Consider the following 23,897-nt stretch of genomic DNA (forward strand, 5'->3'; position numbering starts at 1 on the left):
CATTGAAGGATGCGTTGTACCTCCAACATTGCCAGGCGGCTGCGTGTCCCGCCTTGGTGATTGATGTAGGCAACCGCTGTCGCGTTGTCTGACTGGACTCGAATGTGCCTGCCCGCTAACAGGTGGTGAAAAGCTAGGAGAGCTAAAAATCACGGCTCTGGTTTCCAGCACATTGATTGAAAGGGCTGACTCGGACGGAGTCCAAGTGCCCAGTGCTCTGTGGTGGAGACATACCGCTCCCCAGCCGGATAGACTGGCATCCGTGGTGAGGATCACCCAGGACGGGCCAGGAAGGAGCGCCCCTGGGACAGAGAGAGGGGCCGAAGCCACCACTGAAGAGAGCTCCTGGTCTGTGGCGACAGAGCCACTAACCTGTGTAAGGAGGAAGGCCGCTTGTCCCAACAGCGGAGAATGTCCAGCTGCAGGGGGCGCAGATGGAACTGGGCAAAGGGAACAGCCTCCATTGACGCCACCATTTGGCCCAGCACCTGCATCAGATGCCTGAGGGTATAACGGCGGGGCCTCAGCAGAGAGCGCACCGCCAGTTGGAGGGACTGCTGTTTGACTAAGGGCAACTTCACAAGTGCCGGCAAAGTCTCGAACTGCATCCCTAGGTACGCGAGACTCTGGGTCGGAGTCAGAGTGGATTTGGGAAGATTGACCAGCCACCCGAATTGGGCTAGAGTGGCGAGAGTGAGCGAGACACTCCGCTGACAGTCCACGCTGGATGAAGCCTTGACTAGAAGGTCGTCCAGGTAAGGAATCACTGCCAACCCCTGTAGGTGCAGAACCGCAATCACTGCTGCCATGACCTTGGTGAATACCCGAGGGGCTGTGGCCAACCCGAAGGGGAGAGCCACAAATTGGAAATGATCTTCTCCGATTGCAAAACGTAGCCAATGCTGGTGTGATACTGCAATTGGCACATGCAGATAGGCATCTCTGATGTCGATGGATGCCAGGAAATCCCCTTGGGTCATTGAGGCAATGACTGATCGCAGAGACTCCATGCGAAAGTGCCGCACCTGAACATGCTTGTTGAGAAGCTTGAGATCCAGGATGGGCCGGAAGGTACCGTCCTTTTTGGGGACTAGGAAGAGATTTGAGTAGAAACCTCTGAACCGTTCCCGGGCGGGAACCGGTACAATTACTCCGTTGGCCTGCAAGGATGCCACGGCATGCGAGAAGGCAGCGGCCTTGGAGCAGGGGGGAGTTGAGAGAAAAAAATGTTTGGCGGGCTGGAAGAGAATTCTATCCTGTAGCCGTGGGAGATGATATCTCTCACCCACTGACCGGAGACGTGTTGAAACCAAGCGTCGCCAAAGTGGGAGAGCCTGCCACCGACTAAGGACGTTGCCGGAGCGGGCAGATAGTCACGAGGAGGCTGCCTTAGTGGCAGGACCTCCTGCGGTCTTCTGTGGACGCGCTTTTGGGCGCCAGTTGGATTTCTGGTCCTTGGCTGAGTTAGTGGACGAGGCCGAGGGCTTAGAGGACGACCAGTTGGAGGAACGAAAGGAGCGAAACCTCGACTGATTCCAACCCTGGGCAGGTTTCCTGGCTTTGGTTTGTGGCATGGAAGTACTCTTCCCGCCAGTAGCTTCCTTAATAATTTCATCCAGCTGTTCTACGAACAGCCGGGACCCAGCAAAAGGGAGCCCAGCAAGGTACTTCTTTGAAGAAGCATCTGCCTTCCACTCTCGAAGCCACAAGATCCTGCGGATAGTGAGGGAATTAGCCGAAGCCACCGCAGTGCGGTGAGAAGCCTCCAGCATGGCAGACATGGCATAGGATGAAAAAGCTGAAGCTTGAGAAGTTAAGGCAACCATTTCGGCATAGATTCCCGGGTGAGGGAATGCATCTCCTCAAGAGAAGCAGAGATGGCTTTGAGAGCCCACACTGCTGCAAAAGTCGGGGAAAACGAGGCCCCCGCCGCTTCATACACGGATTTGGCCAGAAGGTCAATCTGGCGGTCAGTGGAATCCTTAAGGGAGGTGCCATCAGCCACCGACACAACGGTCCGGGCTGAGAGCCTAGACACCGGGGGGTCTACCTTTGGGGAATGAGCCCACTCCTTGAACACCTCAGGTGGAAAGGGAAAACGGTCATCAGAACCACGCTTTGGGAAGCGTTTGTCAGGACAGGCCCTGGGCTTGGTCACAGCGGCCTGAAAACTGGAGTGGTTAAAGAACACACTCTTTGCCCTCTTAGGCGAGGTAAACTGGTGCTTTTCTGCCAGAGAGGGTTGCTCCTCTGATACTGGCGGATTGAGATCCAGTACAGAATTAATGGAAGCAATCAAGTCACTAAGATCTGAGTCACTTTCGGACAGATCAATGGGGTACATGGAGTTAGCCTCCGAGCCCCCTGTAAAGGCATCCTCCTCATCCTGCGAGTCAGCTCTTGAATCAGAGCCGCGGGAGGAGGAGGGAGAGGGAACCCTGCGTCTCTTCTTAGGAGGACGGGGTCTGGGACCTGATTATAAATCCTCTGTGAGCTCCGGTCCTGAGAGACCCCTAGCAGCAGAGGCACCCTGTGAAGGGGGCTGATGCATATTCAGCAAAGTCCTGGACAGAAGTCCCATGGACTCAGCAAAAGACTGGGAGATAGACCTGGAAAAAGATTCTACCCAAGCCGGGGGCTCAGCCACAGGAGCAGGAGCAGCCTGAGAGACCACTGGGGGAGAGACTCCAGGCTGTGGCACCGCCAAGGTAGAGCAGGCATCACAATGTGGATAGGTGCTCGGTTCAAGCAGCAGGAGCTTACATGCAGCGCATACAGCATAAAGCTTTGGAGCCTTGGCTCCTCGTGTGAGACATGCTGCTGGAGTGGGGTCTCTGCCAGAGAATGAACCCCAGAGAGTATATACAGAGGTCCACAACCAGAGTTGTGGCTTACCAGACCGCTGGAGCGGTGTTGTGTGCCCTCCAGATCCCGAAGCCCGGACCCCCAAACACAGCACCTCAGCAGGGATGCAGAACGCAGACCAGCGCTGAGTGAACTCTGAGAAAATGGCCGCCGGAGCGAAGAGAGGGGGCGGGACTTGCATGAAGAGCGGGATCTGGAGGGCCATAGAGACCTACAGGGGAGGAGACACGCACAGCAGTGGGGAGTGTCCCTCCCCTGTGCAGAACGGCCGCCGGGAGGAGCCGAGCCTGTCCCTCTGCATGAGTGACATGCGAGGGCAGTGAAACGAAACTAGGCCTCCGGCAAAGCCGGGGCCTAAATTTGAGCGGCGAGGCCGACGCGCAGGCACCATCGGCGCGGTTCTCGGGCGACAGCTAGAGAACCCGCCGGAAATGTCAGTAAATACAGTAAGCACACTCTCCCCAAACAATAAAGCACAGGGACAACCAAATATAAACGTCTCAGGTACTTAGCTGCTGAGACGCAGGGCCAGGTCCCTGGTGATGAGTGCTCCGGTCCAGCAGGGTCCTGAAGGGCTGCGGATGGAGACCGTGCTGGCTCCCACTTCAAGCCAGAGCCCAGGAGGGATGGTGAAGGAGCACGGCATGTAAGGCTCCAGCCTAGGAAATCAACCTTACAACACCGCCGACACAGTGGGGTGAGAAGGGACATGCCGGGGGTCCAGACGTGGACCCGCAGTTCTTCAAACTAATTCCAAAAGGAAAAAATCATATGAGAATGCATGTGTGGATGTATGCCTATTGAACACAAAGCGATAAACTGGCTGGGTCTGCTCACCAGGGGGTGTATAAGCTCAGAGGGAGGAGCTACACTTTTAGGTGTAGTACTTTGTGTGTCCTCCGGAGGCAGAAGCTAAACACCCATGGTCTGGGTCTCCCAAAGGAACGATAAAGAAAACAGAATCACACCCACGTACTAGGGGTGTGAAAGTCACAACTGGGGTGTGAAAGTCACAACTTCTAGTGTAGCTTATGAAGAAATGGGAACAGCCGCAGCCCCGTAATAGCCATGTATAATCAGGAGGGAAATGGGTAATGTGCCGCACTATTACCAGATGACAGATGTTGATTATTCCATTTCTTTATTTATAATACAGGACACAACACGTTTCAGAGATTGACTATCTCCATCAGGACATCAAGGAACAGACAGTTTGATGGTTCCTTGATGTCCTGATGAAGGAGATAGTCGATCTCTGAAACTCGTTCGGACCTGTATTATAAATATAGAAATGGAATAATCATCATGTCATCTGGTGATAGTGCACCTTTAGTGTCTCCATTGATAGAGGGGGAAAAAAGAATGTATCTTTCTATGTTTGAGGACTCTCAAATTTTAATATTGTTCAAACAAATATGCTAATTAGCTGCTCGGTGTACCCTTAGTATGGCCAGAAAGCTCAATGCACCGTTCTGCTCTCTGGTTTTGCACGTCCAGACTCTCACATTTGTGGTTGACAGCACTGGCTTGTTTGGAGCAAGCGTAGGAGTATGGGAAACCAGTTGGCAGAGGGTTGCACCAAGACTCTTGGCCACACCAAGCATCCCTATTAGCATGTTTGATTAAACTTCTGTTCCCAAAGAAAAGAGGCAGTGACTAGAACAAAAACAACATTTGGTTGCACATCCTCTGGAATAAATAACGGCAATCAGTTCCTATAAACATCAATAACCAGCTAGCAGCACCTCTCAACTGGAATCTTGGACTACTGCTCCAGGTCTCTCATATGAAGGGTGCCTTCTCCCAACAACAAATTTTAAGAACTTTCAACAGGTGTTCAAGAAGTTGAATCCACACTCATTTCTGCCACTTAAAAACTCTCCAGCGCTTTGTTTCTATGCATTCGTGGGTGCTTCTTGAAGTATGCTTCGGGTCATTGTCCTGCTGGAAGACCCATGACCTAGGATGGAAACCCAGCTTTCTGCCACTGAAACCTACATTGTAACCCAAAATCCTTTGGTAATCTTTAGATTTCATCATGCCTTGCACATAGTCAATGCACCCAGTGCCAGAGGCACCAATACAATTCCAAAACAACTTTGAACCTGCAGCATACTTGACTGTAGGTACTGTGTTCTTTTCTTTATAGGCCTCATTAAATTTTCAGCAAACTGTAGAGTGATGTGCTTAACTAAAAAGCTCTACCTTGGTCTCATCTGTCCACAAGACTCGCTCCCATAAGCATTTTGGCTTACTCACATACATTTTGGCAAACTGCAGTCTAGCTTTTTTTTATCCCTCTGTCTCAGCAGTGGGGTCCTCCTGAGTCTCCTCCCATAGCATTTCATTCAAATGTTAACGTATAGTTCACGCTCGCACTGATGCACCCTGAGCCTGCAGACCACCTTGAATGTCTCTGGATCTTGGTTGGGGTTTCTTATTCACCATCCTATCATGCACTGTAACTTTTCATCAATTTTTCTCTGCTGTCTACATCCAGGGGGATTAGCAAGTGTGCCACAGATTGTAAACTTCTTGATTATGTTGCATGCTGTGGACAAAGGAACCTCAAGATCTCTGGAGAGTGACTTGTAACCTTTAGATTATTGATATTTTTAAACTATTTCAGACAGTTCCCTTCGCTTTCTGTTCTCCATGCTTAGTGTGGTGCACACACAGACACAAGAACAGAGTGAGTCAACTTCGTCTCTTTTTATCCGGATACAGGTGTGATTTTCATATTGCCCACACCTGTTGCTTCCCGCACAAGTAAGTTTGAAAGAGCATCACACACTTAAAACAAAATTGTTTACCCACAATTTTGGAAAAAGTGACAACAATTTTATCCGGTATAGAGTCTGAAAGAAAGACAAGTGCAATAGGGTCTTATCTGGGTGGTAACAATGGTGCTGGAAGAGTGTGCTCATCTGGCTGGGATTGTCTGGAAAAAAATACCTGATGTGTGGCTGCTGCGGCCCCCTCAGATTGAATAAGAATATAATAGGTATAGGGTTAAAATCCTGCACTGCCAATAGATCAGGCACAAGGAGGACAGGCCGAGTAGTTTATTGGGTCTACACATTTCAAAGTGAGAACTTTTTCAAGACATGAAACTACATATATTATAGGAAGCTGCCTTTGGATAATAAGATTATTTAACCTACACAAAATTGGAGACATGAAAAACATTTTATTGTGTCTTTAGGTAGACAATTATTGGTACCACTTGGTGCATTTTATGTATGAATTTCATGCATTATTTTTGATTAACCTCCCTTCATGTCAAATATATATTATATATAAATATATATATTATATTTATATTATATATACTGAATCCAACGGCTGGTTCTGTGATATTATAATCAACACCCTGCCCATTGGAGATATGCTTCTCCCCCCCATAGAATTTTCTGTAATTGGATATGCCTCAATAATCCGATTTTCTTGCACCACGCACTCTGACTAACTTTTAATTGTCTGTTTTGCATAAATAGTTAATAAAATGTTTTTGATATTTTCATAAATAGTGAATCCATGGTTCCAATTTTGTATAGGTTAAATAAGGTTATGGGAGCTTTTCCTAAATTATCTGGTTTACGGAGTCCTAGTCCCTGGTTCACACTGCGAAACCCAGGAATTGACTATAGTAGATGTCAGATGTGTGTTCTTTGGACAATAAGATGCACATATTTCAGAAATATTTCTTACAAAAAGCGTATCTTAAAGTACAAAATACAGTACATATATGGGTACTTTTATGAAAAACTAAGCTCTTACCATTAACCTTCGCTAATCCTGGTGCTTTGTTTTTGAGCAATGTCACTTGGATTTGTGGAATGTTAGTGATGTTTGAGTTCAGTAAAAACTTGAAGTCAACATGTCCCACCATACACGCTTTTGGTAAGACCAGCTCAAAGACATGTTCATCCCAACTGGCACTAAGGACAAAAAAAATTACATTGATATACAAAGCATATGATAACATCAGAAAAACACAGTATGACACAACGGACACAAAGTTATAGAAGGTAAAAAAAAAAATAAACTTATGAGTTCTGAGACAAAACACAAAGACTATAGAAAAAAAAATTACTTCGCTGAAATATATGGTATTAGGAATTCAGATAACGTCCCTCAATATTTCAGGGGTCCAGGATTTACCTTGTTTTACCAGCGTGAGGACAGAATCTGGAGATTGCAATTGTGAGGGGGCGGCCGATTCTACACAGCATCCCAACGGTAAATGGAGTCTTGGGCAAAAATCTGTCCGTATTCAGGATGAACAGAGTAATTTGCCCATTTCTTCATTTGCTGAGATGCTGGTCCATAGAACACAATACAAGAATTGATTCTCCCATTTTTCCAAATTAGCCAAATGCTAAGTACAAACTTAAAGAATTAACACACCAACACATCCCTACTTGCAGCTAAGTAGAGGAATGCAAACAAAATTAAGTTTTCATCACCCCCCACGGGGCGCCTGGACTTTACCTTACGTGGAATATAGCTATTTATAAGCCATGTTATCACATGTCCCTGTTTATTATGCAGTACAGATTATGGAGGAGGACATGGCTTCTTGTAAAAGGTTAATATGCATGAGAAGAATACAGCTGCATCTAAACGGTTAGGCTAATTGCCCACGTTTCTTTTTTTGTGTGCTTTTCTGCACACAAAAAAAGCATGTTTTGGCAGGAAAAAGGCACATTAGTTATTGCATTTGCACTTTTTTCACTTGCGTTTGTTACTGCTTCTTTTTGTGCTTTTTTTGTTTTAGTCATGGCAATAGCATGGTTTCAGGCGCTGTACCACCGCAATCATCGCCGGGTCTCCAGCTGATGTTACAGCTGAGGCCCAGCTCTCACTGTCCGGAGCGATGCCTGCGCCGCTCCCAGCAGTATAACCCCCTGAATACTGTGATTAGTGCGATCGCAGCACTCAGAAGGCAGGGAAAGGAATAGCTTACCTCTCCCTGGCGATCGGGTCCCTGAAAAGCGATCACAGGAACCAGATCGCTGCCATAGTAACTCTGGGTTGTCTCCATGATGACCCCGGGTAACCAAGCTACAGAGAGCCTCACACACTTGCTGTACGCATGGTGTTCAAATTGTCTCTGCAGGGAGGAAAGAGATGAACTCTAGTGCCACCTATTGGAAGTAGCAATCCTAAAAGTCAAAAGTGGCCCTTTAACGAGCCTTTTCAAATGACCTAGGATTTATGCCAGATCAGAACCTCAATTTGCAGACCCAGTGTTTTGGGATTATTGTCCCTCGTTAGTGCAAAGTATAAGATCTGATCTGGCTGAATGAGAAGCTCTACTGCGGTCTAAGGCTATGTGTCCACGGTAGAATGTTGCTGCGGATTTTTCTGCATGAAAATCCGCGGCTTTCCCGCAAAAGGTGCGGATTTACCGCGGATTTTGGTGCAGATTTTTTTTTTTTCCCCCAATTCTGAAGCCAAAATCCGGATCAAAATCCGCAACAATAATTGACATGTTGCAGATTTTTCCGGATCAAAATCCGCACCAAATCCGCCGCGGAAAAATCCGCAGCATGGGCACAGCATTTCCAAAAAGCCATAGAAATGGCTGGGAAGTGCCGCTGCTGCAGATTTTCGGGAAATCCGCGGCTTTTCCGCGAGAAATCCGCGGCAAAATCCGCGCATTTTCCGCAGCGTGGGCACATAGCCTTAGGGGAAAAATCGTTTCTCCTAGTGATAAAGCACTGCAAGGGATTATAGAAATGCAGAAACAATTGACATGCTGCTCCTTTTTACAGCAACAAAATCTGCAAGGGAAAAAGAAGCAGCATGAGCACGGCAAATCACGAATCTCAGACTTTGCTAGGATGCTTTTTCCTTGCGTTTATTAAAATAAGCAATGAAAAATGCATTAAGAAAAAAAAAAAAAAAAAACACCACGTGGGCACATGGCCTTAATCTGAAAGAGGACATAGCTGCTCCTGAAGCTACATTAACACATACATGTATGGATAGATCCATAAATTGCTATGGGTCCATGTGTACTCTGATTACAGAGAAAAAAAAAATCAAACTGCACAGACATTTTATAAGTATGTGTGAGTGAAGCATGAGTGGTTAATGAGCAAGCAAAATAAAAGCCAGCCTGCAGTGGTATAGCCCATGTAATTTATGAAGTGTCAAGTTTCTGGGGTGCACAAAAACTACAGACTTTGTGCTCAAGTTTGCAGTACTAATTTTGTTTTTTTTTTTTAATTAAGTTCTATTAATCTCAAAAGGAGAAAAAAAAATAGTAAAAAAAGCTAAACGCTGACATGGCACGGGGGGACGGACATGATTGAGATTGAATAAATCTCATTGATTTTGCTGTTACCATAAAATCCTATATGTCTCACCCTCAAAAAAAAAAAAAAAAAAGAAGAAGAAGAAGAAGAAGAAGAAGAAGAAGAAGAAGAAGAAGAAGAAGAAGAAGAAGAAGAAGAAGAAGAAGAAGAAGAAGAAGATCGACCGACAGGCTGTTATGATTACAATGAAATTACTGCAATTCAACTTTGGTCAAACAAAATATCATAAGAAAAATCGTTACAATACATAGCCTTTAACTTTAGAGATCTTCTGGAAAGCAGTGTATACCTGTCATTCTGTAATTTCCAGGTACGGGTGTGCTGGGCGGCATCACCGTGGTGCTGCTGGTGTAAGTGCTGGGGATGCCGTCGCTGCTGTTGCTCCTGCTGAACCTCCACCCAGCAGGGCGGCACCGTTGCAGAAAACCTTGGTATTAGAGTCTCGAAACGGGTTAGTTCAACTAAGCATGTCAACATTTCCAAGGAAAATGGCTGCTCCACTAAAAGGTCCACACCTGAGGGGGACAAAACAAAATGGATAAAAATGTCAACCCCCCAGTTAAAACTGTACTATAGCAGGCTAAATAAACCCACAATGCCCCAAACCTAAAAGCCCCAAAGGAAAAGTACAGTATATGACATGGCACGTTTCTATACAGGCGCACTTACCGGATATGCAAGGACTTGAAGGGTTTGACATTGGCTTGATGCCTTCTGTTAACTGCTCCACTGCTTTTGTCAATGACCCATCAACAAGGATATCCGTCTCATCTAGATCATCACACGTCCCGCCAACTTGAAGAAAATGAAGTTCTCCGCCTGAAAGATATGAGGAAATATCTAAGTTGAAGGTGTCCTAGATAGACCGCCAATCGTAGCAGAAACCTGTTGGGTTCAAATCTCACAAATAATAGTAATAACAGTTATTTCAAAAGGGACATCGCCACTCATTAGAAGGGAAACCAAAGTAACACTGAGGTTCACTTGAAGAAAATGAGGAGTAGCCCAACACTGACTCCCAAGAAAAACTGCTGAAAGACAACTGACAAATTTCCATCCTAGGCCACATGACGCTGGCTCAGGAGCGGATCCTGCTTCATACCAGAATGATGCCGACTATACGGGGTTACACTGATGGCACCTGCCTATAACTGCAGCGACCAAAGCTAGCCTGGCATTTCACGCTTTACCGCCAAAGCCTCTTTTCACCTGACAAGGCAAAATATTACAATTCTGACCAGCGTCACTTTATGCGGTAACAGCTAATGCTCCAACGACTATTTTAAAAAAAACAGAATTTTGGCAAAAATATTGAAAATATTGTAATTTTCATACTGTTAATTTTTATACCCTTAAACCAGTTATGCCACGCACAATACTTAACATTTCCCACATGTCTACTTTACATCATCAACATTTTCTAAACAAAATTTTTTATGTTAGGAAATTAGGATTCCAAGATTTTCAACAATTTCTCGTTTTTCCAACAAATTTTACAAAACCAATGTTTTTAGGAACCACATCACATTTGAAGTGACTTTGAGAGGCCTATGTAACAGAAAATACCCAAAAGTGACACCATTCTAAAAAAAACTGCACCCCTCAACCTGCTCAACACCACATCCAAGAAGTTTATTAACGAAAGTGTTCTCAAATTACGATCTGATCACAGGAAATAAGATTGTAAGTGGTCCTCAGGTCACTCTACTTTCTATTGTATCTTCATCAATTGGCCATCACAAGACATTTTTTATCTTTTCTTTGACAGATCACGGTGATTCCTGGATACTGGACATCATCTCAAACCCCCACCATAGTGGATTGGTACACTGATGGTTAATATTTGCAGAATGGAGGAACTATCTGCCAAGAGTGCTGAAGTCTGATAGACCGAAACACAGACATTTTGGGCAATACAGTGGAACCTCGCTTAACGAGTAACCCAGTTAGCGAGTATTTCGCCTAACGAGCAAAGCTTGCTGTACATTTCTAACTATTTACAAGCAAGCTTTGCCGTACGAGCAAAATAGTCACCGCACACACTTCCGGTTCCGTACTTCCACCGTGCTCTAACCGCTCTTGCAGTCCGCACAAACAAACACGCACACCTTACCTTCCGTTCCCTCACCGGCCTCCTGGAACTTGCATGTATCGGGTAACCATCGCGACCGATACACATGCTGTACCCGTGGACTACAAGGCCCAGGAGGCCAGCGATGGAACGGAAGGTACACATTATGCTCACCTTTCCTTCGTTCCATCGCCGGCCTCATGGTTCTTGTAGTCCGCCGCTCCAGGATGTGTATCTGGTAACTATCGGCGACGAGGGAGGAACTTCCCCTGTCAGGCGCTACTCAATGGCAGCGCGCTGGCCAATCAGAGGCAAGCGGCTCCTGCCTTTGACGTCAGCACGCTGGGAGCTGAAGGTCCCGCATCGGTTGCCTTGGTTACCCGATACACAGCCCGTACCGGCGAACTACAAGATCCAGCAGGCCGGCGATGGAACGGAAGGTAAGGTGAGCATAATATGTGTGTGTGTGTTTGTGTGGAATGGCACAATAGAGGACCAGGATGGCAGACTTAAATTGTGGAACGAATTGTTTGCATTGCAATGATTTCCTATGGGAAATCTTGCTTTGCTGAACAAGTAACTTGGTTAACAAGCACAGTCCCAGAACGGATTGTTCTCAGTAACCAAGGTTCCACTGTACCACCTTTGTTGTTTACTACACTACACGCACGTTTCAAAATTTACATTGGACCTTAACGATAACTATGCGCTCGTCTGAGGGAACATGTGCATGATATTTTAAATGCACACGATCTTACAACTTTAAAAGCGCTACTGAGGAATTTTAAAGGTCTTCTACTATTGCAATTCCAGGAATCTAAAATTGCGGGTATTGACTGTGTTCATGGCAGCTGCAGAGGAGGTGATATTTACCCAGCCTTGGCGCAAATGGAGTTTCGCTGGATTGTAACACTTGGCACTACGGCCAAAATGGTCCTAATGAAAAGTTGAGCTTTGCTCCTTTCCTATAAAATGATTATCTTCCCAATAATAGATTGTTCTATACAACAATACTTTGACTTACGAGTTTAATTTGTTCTATTACCAAACTCCTAACTCAGTTTGCTTTCATGTCAAATTAAATTTCCCTACTAAACTGCTATTAATCCGTTCCAGACCCTACTTGTGGCCCCCAATCCTGGTATATAGCCTCAATCCTTGGTAATATATATATATATATATATATATATATATATATATATATATATATATATATATATATATATATATATATATATATATATATATATATATATATATATATATATATATATATATATATATATATATATATATATATATATATATAATCCCCCAACCTGCTACATCACACTCATCCCAGTATATATGATCCCCCAACCTGCTACATCGCACTCATCCTGGTATATATGATCCCCGATTCTGGTACATATGGTCTCCCATCACACGCAAATTAACACACTCAGCTGATCAGCTAACCACTCTCACGCTGACCAACTCACTGCATGAGGGGAGGACACCGCACTAGGGAGGATCGGAGGGAGGGTGCGTATAAGCGGCTCGTTTATCACATTTCAGCTGGAATCATGAAGAAAAAAAAAACGAAAAAAAAGATTGCTTATATCTCGAAAAATTTGTAACATGGTGCACTCAAGTCAAGGTACAAGCGCATCTTGAATTAGAATGTCATCAAAAAGTTAATTTATTCCAGTAATTCAATACAAAAAGGGAAACACATACCGTGTTTTTCCAAAAATAAGCCCTAGCAGGGATTTTCAGCATTTTCGGAGCAAGGCTTAAATATAAGCCCTCCCCCGAAAATAAGCCCTAGTCGCGGATCAATAATGAAGTGTCCGTGCAGCTAAAAAAGGTTACAAATACTGCAGGACAATTCATTATAGACAGCGGCACCCGGCAATTACACTCACCCGATGCTGAGCGGCAGGACCTGCAGTGATCACACACCCGCACTCATCAGATCTCACACACACACACACACACACACACACACACACACACACACAAAATCAGATCACACACAATCAGATCGCGCACACACACAATCAGATATCGCACACACACACAATCAGATCGCGCACACACACACACAATCAGATCGGGCGCACACACAATCAGATATCGCACACACACAATCAGATATCACACACACAATCAGATATCGCACACACACACACAATCAGATATCGCACACACACACACAATCAGATATCGCACACACACACAATCAGATATCGCACACACACACAATCAGATATCGCACACACACACAATCAGATATCGCACACACACACAATCAGATATCGCACACACACACAATCAGATATCGCACACACACACAATCAGATATCGCACACACACACAATCAGATATCGCACACACACACAATCAGATATCGCACACACACACAATCAGATATCGCACACACACACAATCAGATATCGCACACACACATCGGATCACACGCAAACATCAAATCAGACACACAAACATCGCACACACACTCCCCTCATCCAGCGACACCGATCTCTTCTCGGCGGCAGAATCCTGAGAGGCAGTGCAGTGGAGCGCAACGAACAGGACCTGAGGCGGGACACGTGACTTGCTCTTAATCATTCCCTGTAGCCGTAAGCGCTGGATGTGATGTGTGCGTGCCTGCGACCGGCTGTGTGCGTGCCTGCGACCGGCTGTGTGCGTGCCTGCGACCGGCTGTGTGCGTGCCTGCGACCGGCTGTGTGCGTGCCTGCGACCGGCTGTGTGCGTGCCTGCGACCGGCTGTGTGCGTGCCTGCGACCGGCTGTGTGCGTGCCTGCGACCGGCTGTGTGCGTGCCTGCGACCGGCTGTGTGTGTCAGTGTGTCAGCTAGCAGCAGGGGAGAACGGCGTGCAGCACCGACCGGAGATCACAGGGAGGACCTGGGAGCCACGCAGACGTCCGGGTCTGGCGAGTATGAGTCTCCTGGGAAGTCGGGGGTCTGCTTTTTTGGGGGGTAAACGTACCCTCAACCGTGTTTCTCCAAGAATAAGACCTCCTCCAAAAATAAGCCCTAGTGCTTTTTTGGGGGTCAAAAAAAATATAAGACAGTGTCTTATTTTTGGAAAAACACAGTATATTATATAGAGTAATTACAGAGTGATCTATTTCAACTGTTTATTTCTGTTAATATTGATTATGGCTTACAGCCAATGAAAACCCAAAAGCCATTATATGCGTTTCCCTTTTTGTATTGAATTACTGAAATAAATTAACCTTTTGATGATATTCTAATTTATTGAGATGCACTTGTATAACTCAATATCTCTTTTTTTTCTATTTTTAAGTTGAGTTTTGTCTGGTCTTGTTTTTAGTTTGTGATTATATGAAGATATACAGCCCAATCCATCTTCTATTTTGGTCATGAGCACACCTAGTGAACAACAACAAATCGCCAAAATTTGTTTTTACATTTTTTTCACAGTTTCTTTTAACCCCTATGCGATTAAGTACGTATGTGTACATCCATGGCCGTGTCTGTCCCTTAAATTCAGGCCCGCATGGTGAGCCCGCATTATTCCTCGCACATGTCGGCTGCCTCGCACATGTCTGCTGATCTGATCAGCAGACATGTGCATGTAGTGCAAGTGCTCCGGCTGGGATCAAGCTGTTCCCCACCGCCATCGATGTCAAGCATTGGGTGTCATGGCAGCGTGGGGTCGAATGATGACATGTTTCCTGTGAATGTTGGCACTTACAGTAACAGCATTTCTCCTGATCAGAGCAATGCTGAAGCATCGCTCTGCTCAAGAGAAACAATCACAGCGTGCAGGCATAAAGTCGCCTGTGGTGACTATGGGGACTAGTAAAATCATTACAAAAAAAAAATGTAAAAAAAAGAGACATTTGTGTGTACTCACCGGGGGACACAGACAGTGGGTTATATGGTGTCTCCAGGGGAGGCGTGACACTAGGTTTGAAAAAAGTGTTAGCTCCTCCTCCCACAGCATATAACACCAGCTAGGCAGGAACTAGCTCAGTTTGTTGCAAAAGCAGTAGGAGAAGGACAACCAAAACCACAAGGGTGGGAGCTGTGTCCCCCAATGAAAGGCTCCAAGAAAGACATTTTACGGAGAGTACACAAAAATGTAATTTCCTTTCTCGCCTTTTCATTGGGGGACACAGAAAGTGGAACGTCCCAAAGCAGTCCCTGGGTGGGAAATGAACTATTAACAGTGTAAAACATCCGACTAAGGCTATGTGCGCACTGGAAAATGGAATTTTCTCAAGAAAATTCCGCAGGTATTCAAAGATTACTGCACCCGCGGTAAAAAAACGTGGCAAACCGCACCCGAAAACCGCATGCGGTTTGCCGCGGTTTTACCACGGTATTGTTCGCGGTATTGCCGCGTGCGGGTTGGGATGTGCTTTATTGCATTCAATGCAATAAAGCACATTGAAGAAAAAAAAATTAATTTCACTCTGAGATAGATAAAGAGACAGAAGAATAGATAGAGGGATAGACAGATCGATAGATAGACAGATAGATAGAGGACAGATCGCTGCATTTCCCACGGTCGGCAGTGAGTTCACATTACCGGCCGTGGGAAATGACCGGTAATTACCTCTGCTGTCTGCTGCATTCATTCAGCGCTGTGTCTGGGACAGTCGCGGCTGGATGTAAGCAGCGCAGGACCTGTGGATTACGCTGGAGCTTTGTTTCGGGAGGGGTTAATAAAAGGGTTAACGAGGCTTGTTTGTTTTATTTAAAATAAAGGATTTTTCTGTGTGTTTTATTCACTTTACTTACGGGTTGATCACGAAATACCGCAGGGAATAACGCAGGAAAACGCAGTGAACCGCACAGAATTTGCTGCCTGCGTTATTCCCTGCGGGATTTCACGATTAACATTGGAGTCAATGTAGTGAAATCCCGCAGCAACGTGCGGAAAAGCATTGACATGCAATTGTTTTTGCTGCGGGAATCCCGCAGCAAAACATGCAGCTGTCAAATTCCACCTAGTGTGCACAGGATTTTTTTTGCCCATAGGTTTTGCTGGTGATTCACTGCAGAGATGTTATGAACATTTTCTGCAGCGAAACATGCAGCAAAACCGCAAAAAATCCGCGGCAAAATCCGGTAAGTGCGCACATAGCCTAAGAGCTGACTAACAACTGCAACTGCATTGAACACAAACACTGTCAAAAAACCGAGCAGTGGCCACTTACAAATGGGCCACTGCCGCCTGAAGGACTTGTCTTCCAAGAGAAGCATCCGCGGATGAATGCGGATGCACTCTGTAGAATTTTGTAAACGTGTGCACACTGGAGCAGGTAGCGGCCTTGCAAAGTTGGGCCGCCGAAGCCTGATGGCGGATAGCCCAGGAGGCACCCACTGCTTGTGTAGAGTGGGCCTGCACAGATTGAGGAGGAACACCACCTCGTGTTTTGTAAGTTTCACACATGGCAGTCCTGATCCATCGAGAAATCGTGGATTTGGAAGCCCGGTCGCCCTTTTTGTGTCCTTCTGAGAGGACAAAAAGGGCATCGGACTTGCGCAACGGCGCTGTTCTGGAGATGTAGATCCGCAGAGCCCTGACAAGATCGAGAGTGTGAAGGGCTTTCTCAAAAGGAGTGGACCGGGGCCGGGCAGAATGACGGCAACACAATGTCCTCGTTCAGGTGGCAAGAGGATACGACCTTCGGAAGGAAGGCGCGGGAAGGCCGAAGGACCACCTTATCATAATGGAATATCAGGTAAGGTGAGCGACAGAACAGAGCTGCCAGTTCGGACACTCGCCTGATAGAGGTAATAGCGACTAAAAAGGCAACTTTCCAAGACAGCCGTTGAAGAGAGATTTCTCTCAAGGGTTTGAAAGGAGGAAGCTGAAGTGCTCCGAGAACCAAATTCAGATTCAGATCCCAGGGATCTAAGGGGTGACGATAAGGGGGGGGACAAAATGCGCCACCCCTTTAAGAAAAGTACGGACCTGAGGGCGAGAAGCCAGCTGCTTCTGGAAAAATTTGACAAGGCAGAAACTTGTCCTTTAAAAAGGTATTGAGAGCAAGACCCGAGGCCATACCGTCTTGCAAAAAGGCAAAAACATTAGGGATTGAAAAAGGTCAGGGGCGACCGATTATGACGGTCACACCAGGAAACATAGGTCTTCCAGGTCCTGTGATAAATGTTGGCGGAGGAAGGCTTGCGAGCATTAAGCATGGTATGAACTACCCTGGAAGAAAGATGAGACTTGGCTAGAATCAAGGATTCAAGCGCCACGCAGTCAAATGCAGCTGTGCTGTATTCTGGTGGAATATTGGACCTTGCAACATAAAAGATCCGGGCGGTCGGGAAGACGCCAGGGAGTGTCGCCGAGAAGGTGGAGGAGCTCTGGAAACCAGGCTCTTCTGGGCCAGTCCGGGGCCACGAGGATCACCGGGATTCCCTCCGCTTTGATTTTCTTGATTACTCTCGGAATGAAAAGGAACGGAAGGAAAACGTATGGCAGGCGAAACTGCGACCACGAGAGGACTAGAGCGTCTGAGCCGAGCGCTAGCGGGTCTCTCGACCGGGATACGAAGGGATGTACTTTGGCGTTTAGCCGAGACGCCATGAGGTCCACATCTGGGAGCCCCCAACGAAGAGTGATCTGATGGAACAGCTCGTCGTGGAGGGACCATTCCCCTGCCGCTAGACCTTGCCTGCTGAGAAAGTCTGCGGCCCAGTTGTCTATCCCCGGAATATGGACAGCTGAAATAATGGGAATGTGCATCTCTGCCCAAAGAAGAATCCTGGAGACTTCTTTCATCGCTGCCCTGCTGAGAGTTCCTCCCTGACGGTTGACGTAAGCCACAGCCGTGGCATTGTCTGACTGGATCCGAACCGGGAGGCCCAGAAGCAAGGGTTGAAAGGTCTTAAGGGCCAGAAATATGGCCCTGATCTCCAGAACGTTGATATGAAGGGATCGCTCGGGGTGAGACCAGCGTCCGTGAGAAGTGTGGTGGAGAAACACCGCCCCCCAGCCTAACAGGCTGGCATCTGTCATGACTACGTGTCAGTGGACAGGGCGGAAGGACTTCCCCTGAGATAGGGATGAGACCTGAGTCCACCAGACGAGGGAGCTGAGGGCAGTCCGAGATAAGCGGACTGACCGGTCTAGAGAGGCTGGATTATTGTCCCAAGAGGACAGAAGATCCAATTGCAGAGGGAGCAAATGGAATCGGGCAAACGACACGGCTTCCATGACTGCTACCATCTTGCCTAACACTCTCATCCCACTCCGGAGGGATGGGTAACGGCAGGAGCGGAGAAATTGGGCGGCCCGGATCAGGGAAGACCTCTTGTCTTCTGGAAGAAAAACCCCGGGCCTGAACCGTGTCTATCAGTATATCTAAAAAGGTGATGCGCTGATGAGGAATGAGGGATGACTTGCTGAAGTTGAGAAGCCACCCTAGCCTTGAGAGCGTGTCTGGGCAAATTTGCACGCTTTCTGAGCAAACTTGAGGAGAGCTCCCCTTGACAAGTAGGTCGTCCAAATAGGGAACGACCAGAACGCCTCTGGGGTGCAAAATGAACATGACGGCCGCCATGACCTTTGTGAAGACCTGAGGCGCAGTAGCCAGTCCAAAGGGAAGGGCCCTGAATTGGAAATGATGGTGTCCTACGGCAAAACGAAGGACCCGTTGATGCGATACACATATGGGAATGTGTAAATAAGCATCTTGAATGTCTATGGAAGCTAGGAATTCTCCCGGTTCCATAGCAGCTAGTACAGCTCGCAATGATTACATTCGGAAGGTCCGAATCCGTATGGACCTGTTTAGCCTTTTGAAGTCCAGGATAGGACGGACAGAGCCATCTTTTTTGGGGACGACAAAGAGGTTTGAATAGAAACCTTTGCCGCGCTGTTCCAGGGGCACTTCTAATGATAACGTTTACTTTCTGTAAAGAGGCTATGGCCTGAAATAAGGCCTGGCTTTGCGTTGTGGACTTTGGAAGCCGGAAACGCAGAAACCTGTTGGCCGGTAGGGAATGGAAATCGATCTTGTAACCTGAAGTGACGATTTCTCGAACCCAAGCATCGTGAGTATGGTCTAGCCAGATATCCCGAAAAAGCAGAAGCCGCCCTCCAACAGGAGTCGGCTCTGAGGGGTACCCGGCATCATGCTGAGGGGGCCTTCGCGGGGCGAGGTCCCTTGGGTTTAGATTGCCTGGAGTGGGAACGCCAGGAAGAGTCCCTTGAGGGACCGGATCCCCGATCTGAGTGTTGCGACGACCGCTGTGATGGTTTTTGGGGGGCAGGCCGAAAGGACTGCCTGCGCCAATTAGACTTTTTAAAATTTTTGGATACAGGCCACTTTTGTGGTAGAATGGTACTTTTACCACCCGTCGTCTCAGATATAAGCTTGTCCAGGGATTCTCCAAACAGACCAAGACCCTGGAAGGGGAGTGTGGACAGGGACTTCTTGGAGACACTGTCCGCGTTCCATATCTTTAGCCACAGGACTCTGCGGGCAAAAACAGCGTTGGCTGCCGTTAGGGCTGACAAACTATCTGCATCTAAGGAGCCTTGAAGCAAGTAATTAGAGGCTAGAGAGAACAAATCAAGGATCTCAAGAGCCTTTGAAGGAATATTGCAAGAGCAAAGCAACTTGTGCAAGTTCCTACTCCACACACTCATAGCTCTCGCCACCCATGTCAAGGCAAACAGGGGGCACAGAGAGGAGCTGGAAGCCTGGAAAATAGATTTGACCGCAGCATCAATTCCGCGGTCAGACAAGTCCTTGAGAGACGCGGTGTCTGAGAGACATAACTTGTGTTTAGCCAGTCTGGATACTGGCGGATCCACAACGGGGGGGTACTGACCAGAGCTTAACCAGTTCCGATGGAAAGGGATAAGCGAATGAAGGGGAGGATTTTTTTATTAAACCTCCTATCAGGGTGATCCCACCGTTTTAGATATGATTTGATGAAAAATCGGATCCTGGGCAAAGGACTTAGGAGTAGTGATGAGCGAGCATGCTTGTAACTACTCGGTACTCGCACGAGTATCACTGTACTCGGGCTACTCGGCGGGTACCGAGTAATTTTGCAATACTCGTGCTTTACTCGTGGTCGTCATCCCTGCATGTTGGCGCTCTTTTGAGAGCCAGCCCTCATGCAGGGATTGGCTGGCAGACCACTGCAATGCCACAGCCCTGTTAGTTGTGGAATTGCAGTGATTGGCCGGCCCGCACAGCGTGACCGAGCCTTTATACCAGCCGGCGCGCTGTGCTCTGTACACAGCCATCTCATATTCCCTGCTTTCCACGCCCACAGGCGCCTATGATTGGTTGCAGTGAGACACGCCCCCACGCTGAGTGACAGGTGTCACACTGCACCCAATCACAGCAGCCGGTGGGCGTGTCTATACTGTGCAGTAAAATAAATAAATAAATAATTAAAAAAAACGGCATGCGGTCCCCCCAATTTTAATACCAGCCAGATAAAGCCATACAGCTGAAGGCTGGTATTCTCAGGATGGGGAGCCCCACGTTATGGGGAGCCCCCCACCCTAACAATATCAGTCAGCAGCTGGCCAGAATTGCCGCATACATTATATGCGACAGTTCTGGGACTGTACCCGGCTCTTCCCGATTTACCCTAGTGCGTTGGCAAATCGGGGTAATAAGGAGTTAATGGCAGCCCATAGCTGCCACTAAATCCTAGATTAATCATGTCAGGCGTCTCCCCGAGATTCCTTCCATGATTAATCTGTAAATTACAGTTAAAAAACACACACACACCCGAAAAATCATTTATTAGAAATAAAAAACACTAACAAAGTCCCTCATTACCAATTTATTAACCCCGACAAACCCTCCATGTCCGGCGTACTCCACAGTCCTCCAGCGTCGTGTCCAGCTCTGCTGCATGGAGGTGACAGGAGCTGCAGAATACACCGCCGCTCCGGTCACCTCCACGCAGCTAATGAAGGGAATAGCGCGATCAGCTGCTGTCAGTCAGGTAACTCCCGGCCACCGCTGGATCCAGCGGTGGCCGCGATTAACCTCAGTGACAGCAGCTGATCGCTATACTCACCTCAGTTGGTGCATGGAGCTGACTGGAGCGGCGGTGAGTAGCGCGATCAGCTGAGCTGTCACTGAGGTTACCCGCGGCCACCGCTGCATCCACCGCTGGATCCAGGTAACCTCAGTGACAGCTCAGCTGATCGCGCTACTCATCTCATTAGCTGCGTGGAGGTGACCGGAGCGGCGGTGTATTCTGCAGCTCCTGTCACCTGCATGCAGCAGAGCTGGATGCGACGCTGGAGGACTGTGGAGTACGCCGGACATGGAGGGTTTGTCGGGGTTAATAAATTGGTGATGAGGGACTTTGTTAGTGTTTTTTTATTTCTAATAAAGGATTTTTCGGGTGTGTGTGTTTTTTAACTGTAATTTACAGATTAATCATGGAAGGAATCTTAGGGAGACGCCTGACATGATTAATCTAGGATTTAGTGGCAGCTATGGGCTGCCATTAACTCCTTATTACCCCGATTTGCCAACGCACTAGGGTAAATCGGGAAGAGCCGGGTACAGTCCCAGAACTGTCGCATATAATGTATGCGGCAATTCTGGGCAGCTGCTGACTGATCTTGTTAGGGTGGGGGGCTCCCCATAACGTGGGGCTCCCCATCCTGAGAATACCAGCCTTCAGCTGTATGGCTCTATCTGGCTGGTATTAAAATTGGGGGGGACCGCACGCCGGTTTTTTTAATTATTTATTTATTTATTTTACTGCACAGTATACACACGCCCACCGACTGCTGTGATTGGGTGCAGTGTGACACCTGTCACTCAGCGCGGGGGCGTGTCTCACTGCAACCAATCATAGGCGCCGAAAAGCAGGAAAGCAGGGAATACGAGATTGATTAACGAGCGGCCGGCTTTTTCAAAAGAGGAAAAGCCGCCGGAACAGTGTGAACAGCCGTGCAGCGCCGCGACGGAGATCGGGGAACGGTAAGTAAGAGAGAGGGGGGAGAATGACCGACAGACTGTCAGAGGGGGACAGACAAGACAGAGAGAGACAGACAGAGCGAGACCGACCGACGGGAGATAGAATGAAAAAAAAAAAATGACCGACATCGTTAGTAAAAAGCACAAAACGTGCGTTTTGGACATCGGAGTGCCACACAATGTTTTACGTAAAATCTTTCATGTATTAATCTCAAAAAGTAACATACACCAGCTCTATCCCACTATTGGGTATGTGCCCTTAACATTTCCGCCATGAAAATTCATTTTGGTGTCATTTTGGAAGGTTTTCTGGTGAGTCCGTAAAAATGGCGTAAAACGCGGACAAAATTGTTCACAGCTGTGACTTTTGAGTGATAAATGCTTCAAGGGGTCTTCCCCATGCTGTTGCCATGTCATTTGAGCACTCTTCTGAGACTTTTGTGACATTTTTAGGGTTTCTACATGCTGCCGGGGGGTCATTTCACAAAAATACTCGGGTCTCCCATAGGATAACATTGGGCTTGTTGCTCGGGCCGAGTACACGAGTATCTTGTGAGGCTCGGCCCGAGCTTCGAGCACCCGAGCTTTTTAGTACTCACTCATCACTACTTAGGAGGCTTCTTGGCCCGCTTGATTGCCGACTGAGAAGTCGGGTCCGAAGGCTGATCAGAAGTCGACAGAGTGATTGACAGCCGAAATTAATGTGTCTTCAATATGTCTAGACTCAGAAGGGACATCTGAATCAGAGTTAGAGTCTTGGGAATCGTGACTACTAAAGGTCTCGGAGCCTGAGTCAGACTGATCATCGTCCGAGTCGGACGAGACTCAACGGTCGCAATGGCGCCTTTTGGAGACAGCCTTTTTACGTACTGGGAACGAGACACCAGACGAAGGCGGGCTCCCCTGGGGGAGCTGAGCCGGGGGGAGGCTGTGAGAGCCTGTGGAAGGCTGGGATATCTGAGCGGCCAGGTCATCTAACCTCAGACATTAGAAGAGCCCAGGCAGGAATAACGTCATCAGACTGGGGTACTGCCTGGATAGTGGCCGCAGCCAAATCCACAGACTGCACAACCTCCTGGTCCGGCAGCAGAGGCTGTTGTGACACGGTAGTAGGGGCATCGCAGCCCCGGCATAGTGGATAGCTTCGGCCATTACAAAAACGAGCGTCCACAGGTGGTTCAAGCATAGTACAGGTCCATAGAGGATGCCTGGGAAGCTTTATCACCCTTGCGGTTACGCATGTCAGCAACAGTTCCACAATAAGTACAGTGAGCCTCTAGCAGTATTATAAAGGGACTGCTGTGGGTGAGGAGCTGCTAGCAGTATTATAAATGACTGCTATGCAGAGCCGGTATATACCGAGTAAAGTAGCATACCCTGTCAAACAGTCGGTATATACCTACAGGCAGAGTTAGTATATACTGCTAAAAGCTGATATACACCGCCAGCCAGCAGACACACACCGCTAGAAAGACAGCGATATACCACTGAGCAGGGCGGTATATAGTGCTGCAGAATCGCAGAGCCAAGGAGGCGATCTCACCCGTATCTGCTCCCCACATGTAATGGCGTCCAGTGTTCTCTGGCAGCATGGAGGGGAGAGACGGCCCACTTGAGGGAGCAGCTTCAAGAGCAGTGGAGGGGGCGTTGCTAGAATGCAGGCAGAC

The 23,897-nt window shown here is 47.5% G+C and overlaps 1 protein-coding gene across 7 annotated transcripts in view; it reads right to left on the reverse strand.

Moving 5' to 3' along the window:
* The window catches only part of BIRC6 (baculoviral IAP repeat containing 6), a 533,701-nt gene that overhangs the window by 388,452 nt on the left and 121,352 nt on the right, over positions 1-23,897 (reverse strand). For all 7 annotated transcript variants that reach the window (XM_075339505.1, XM_075339507.1, XM_075339508.1 and 4 more), the window contains exons 11-13: positions 9,861-10,010; positions 9,481-9,706; positions 6,646-6,806 (exon numbers count right to left, since the gene is read on the reverse strand). In XM_075339505.1, coding sequence (XP_075195620.1) covers positions 6,646-6,806; positions 9,481-9,706; positions 9,861-10,010 — 537 coding nt within the window. The remainder of the gene's footprint in view (positions 1-6,645; positions 6,807-9,480; positions 9,707-9,860; positions 10,011-23,897) is intronic.

This window comes from Anomaloglossus baeobatrachus, chromosome 3 (assembly GCF_048569485.1).
Source record: "Anomaloglossus baeobatrachus isolate aAnoBae1 chromosome 3, aAnoBae1.hap1, whole genome shotgun sequence".
NCBI lineage: Eukaryota > Metazoa > Chordata > Amphibia > Anura > Aromobatidae > Anomaloglossus > Anomaloglossus baeobatrachus.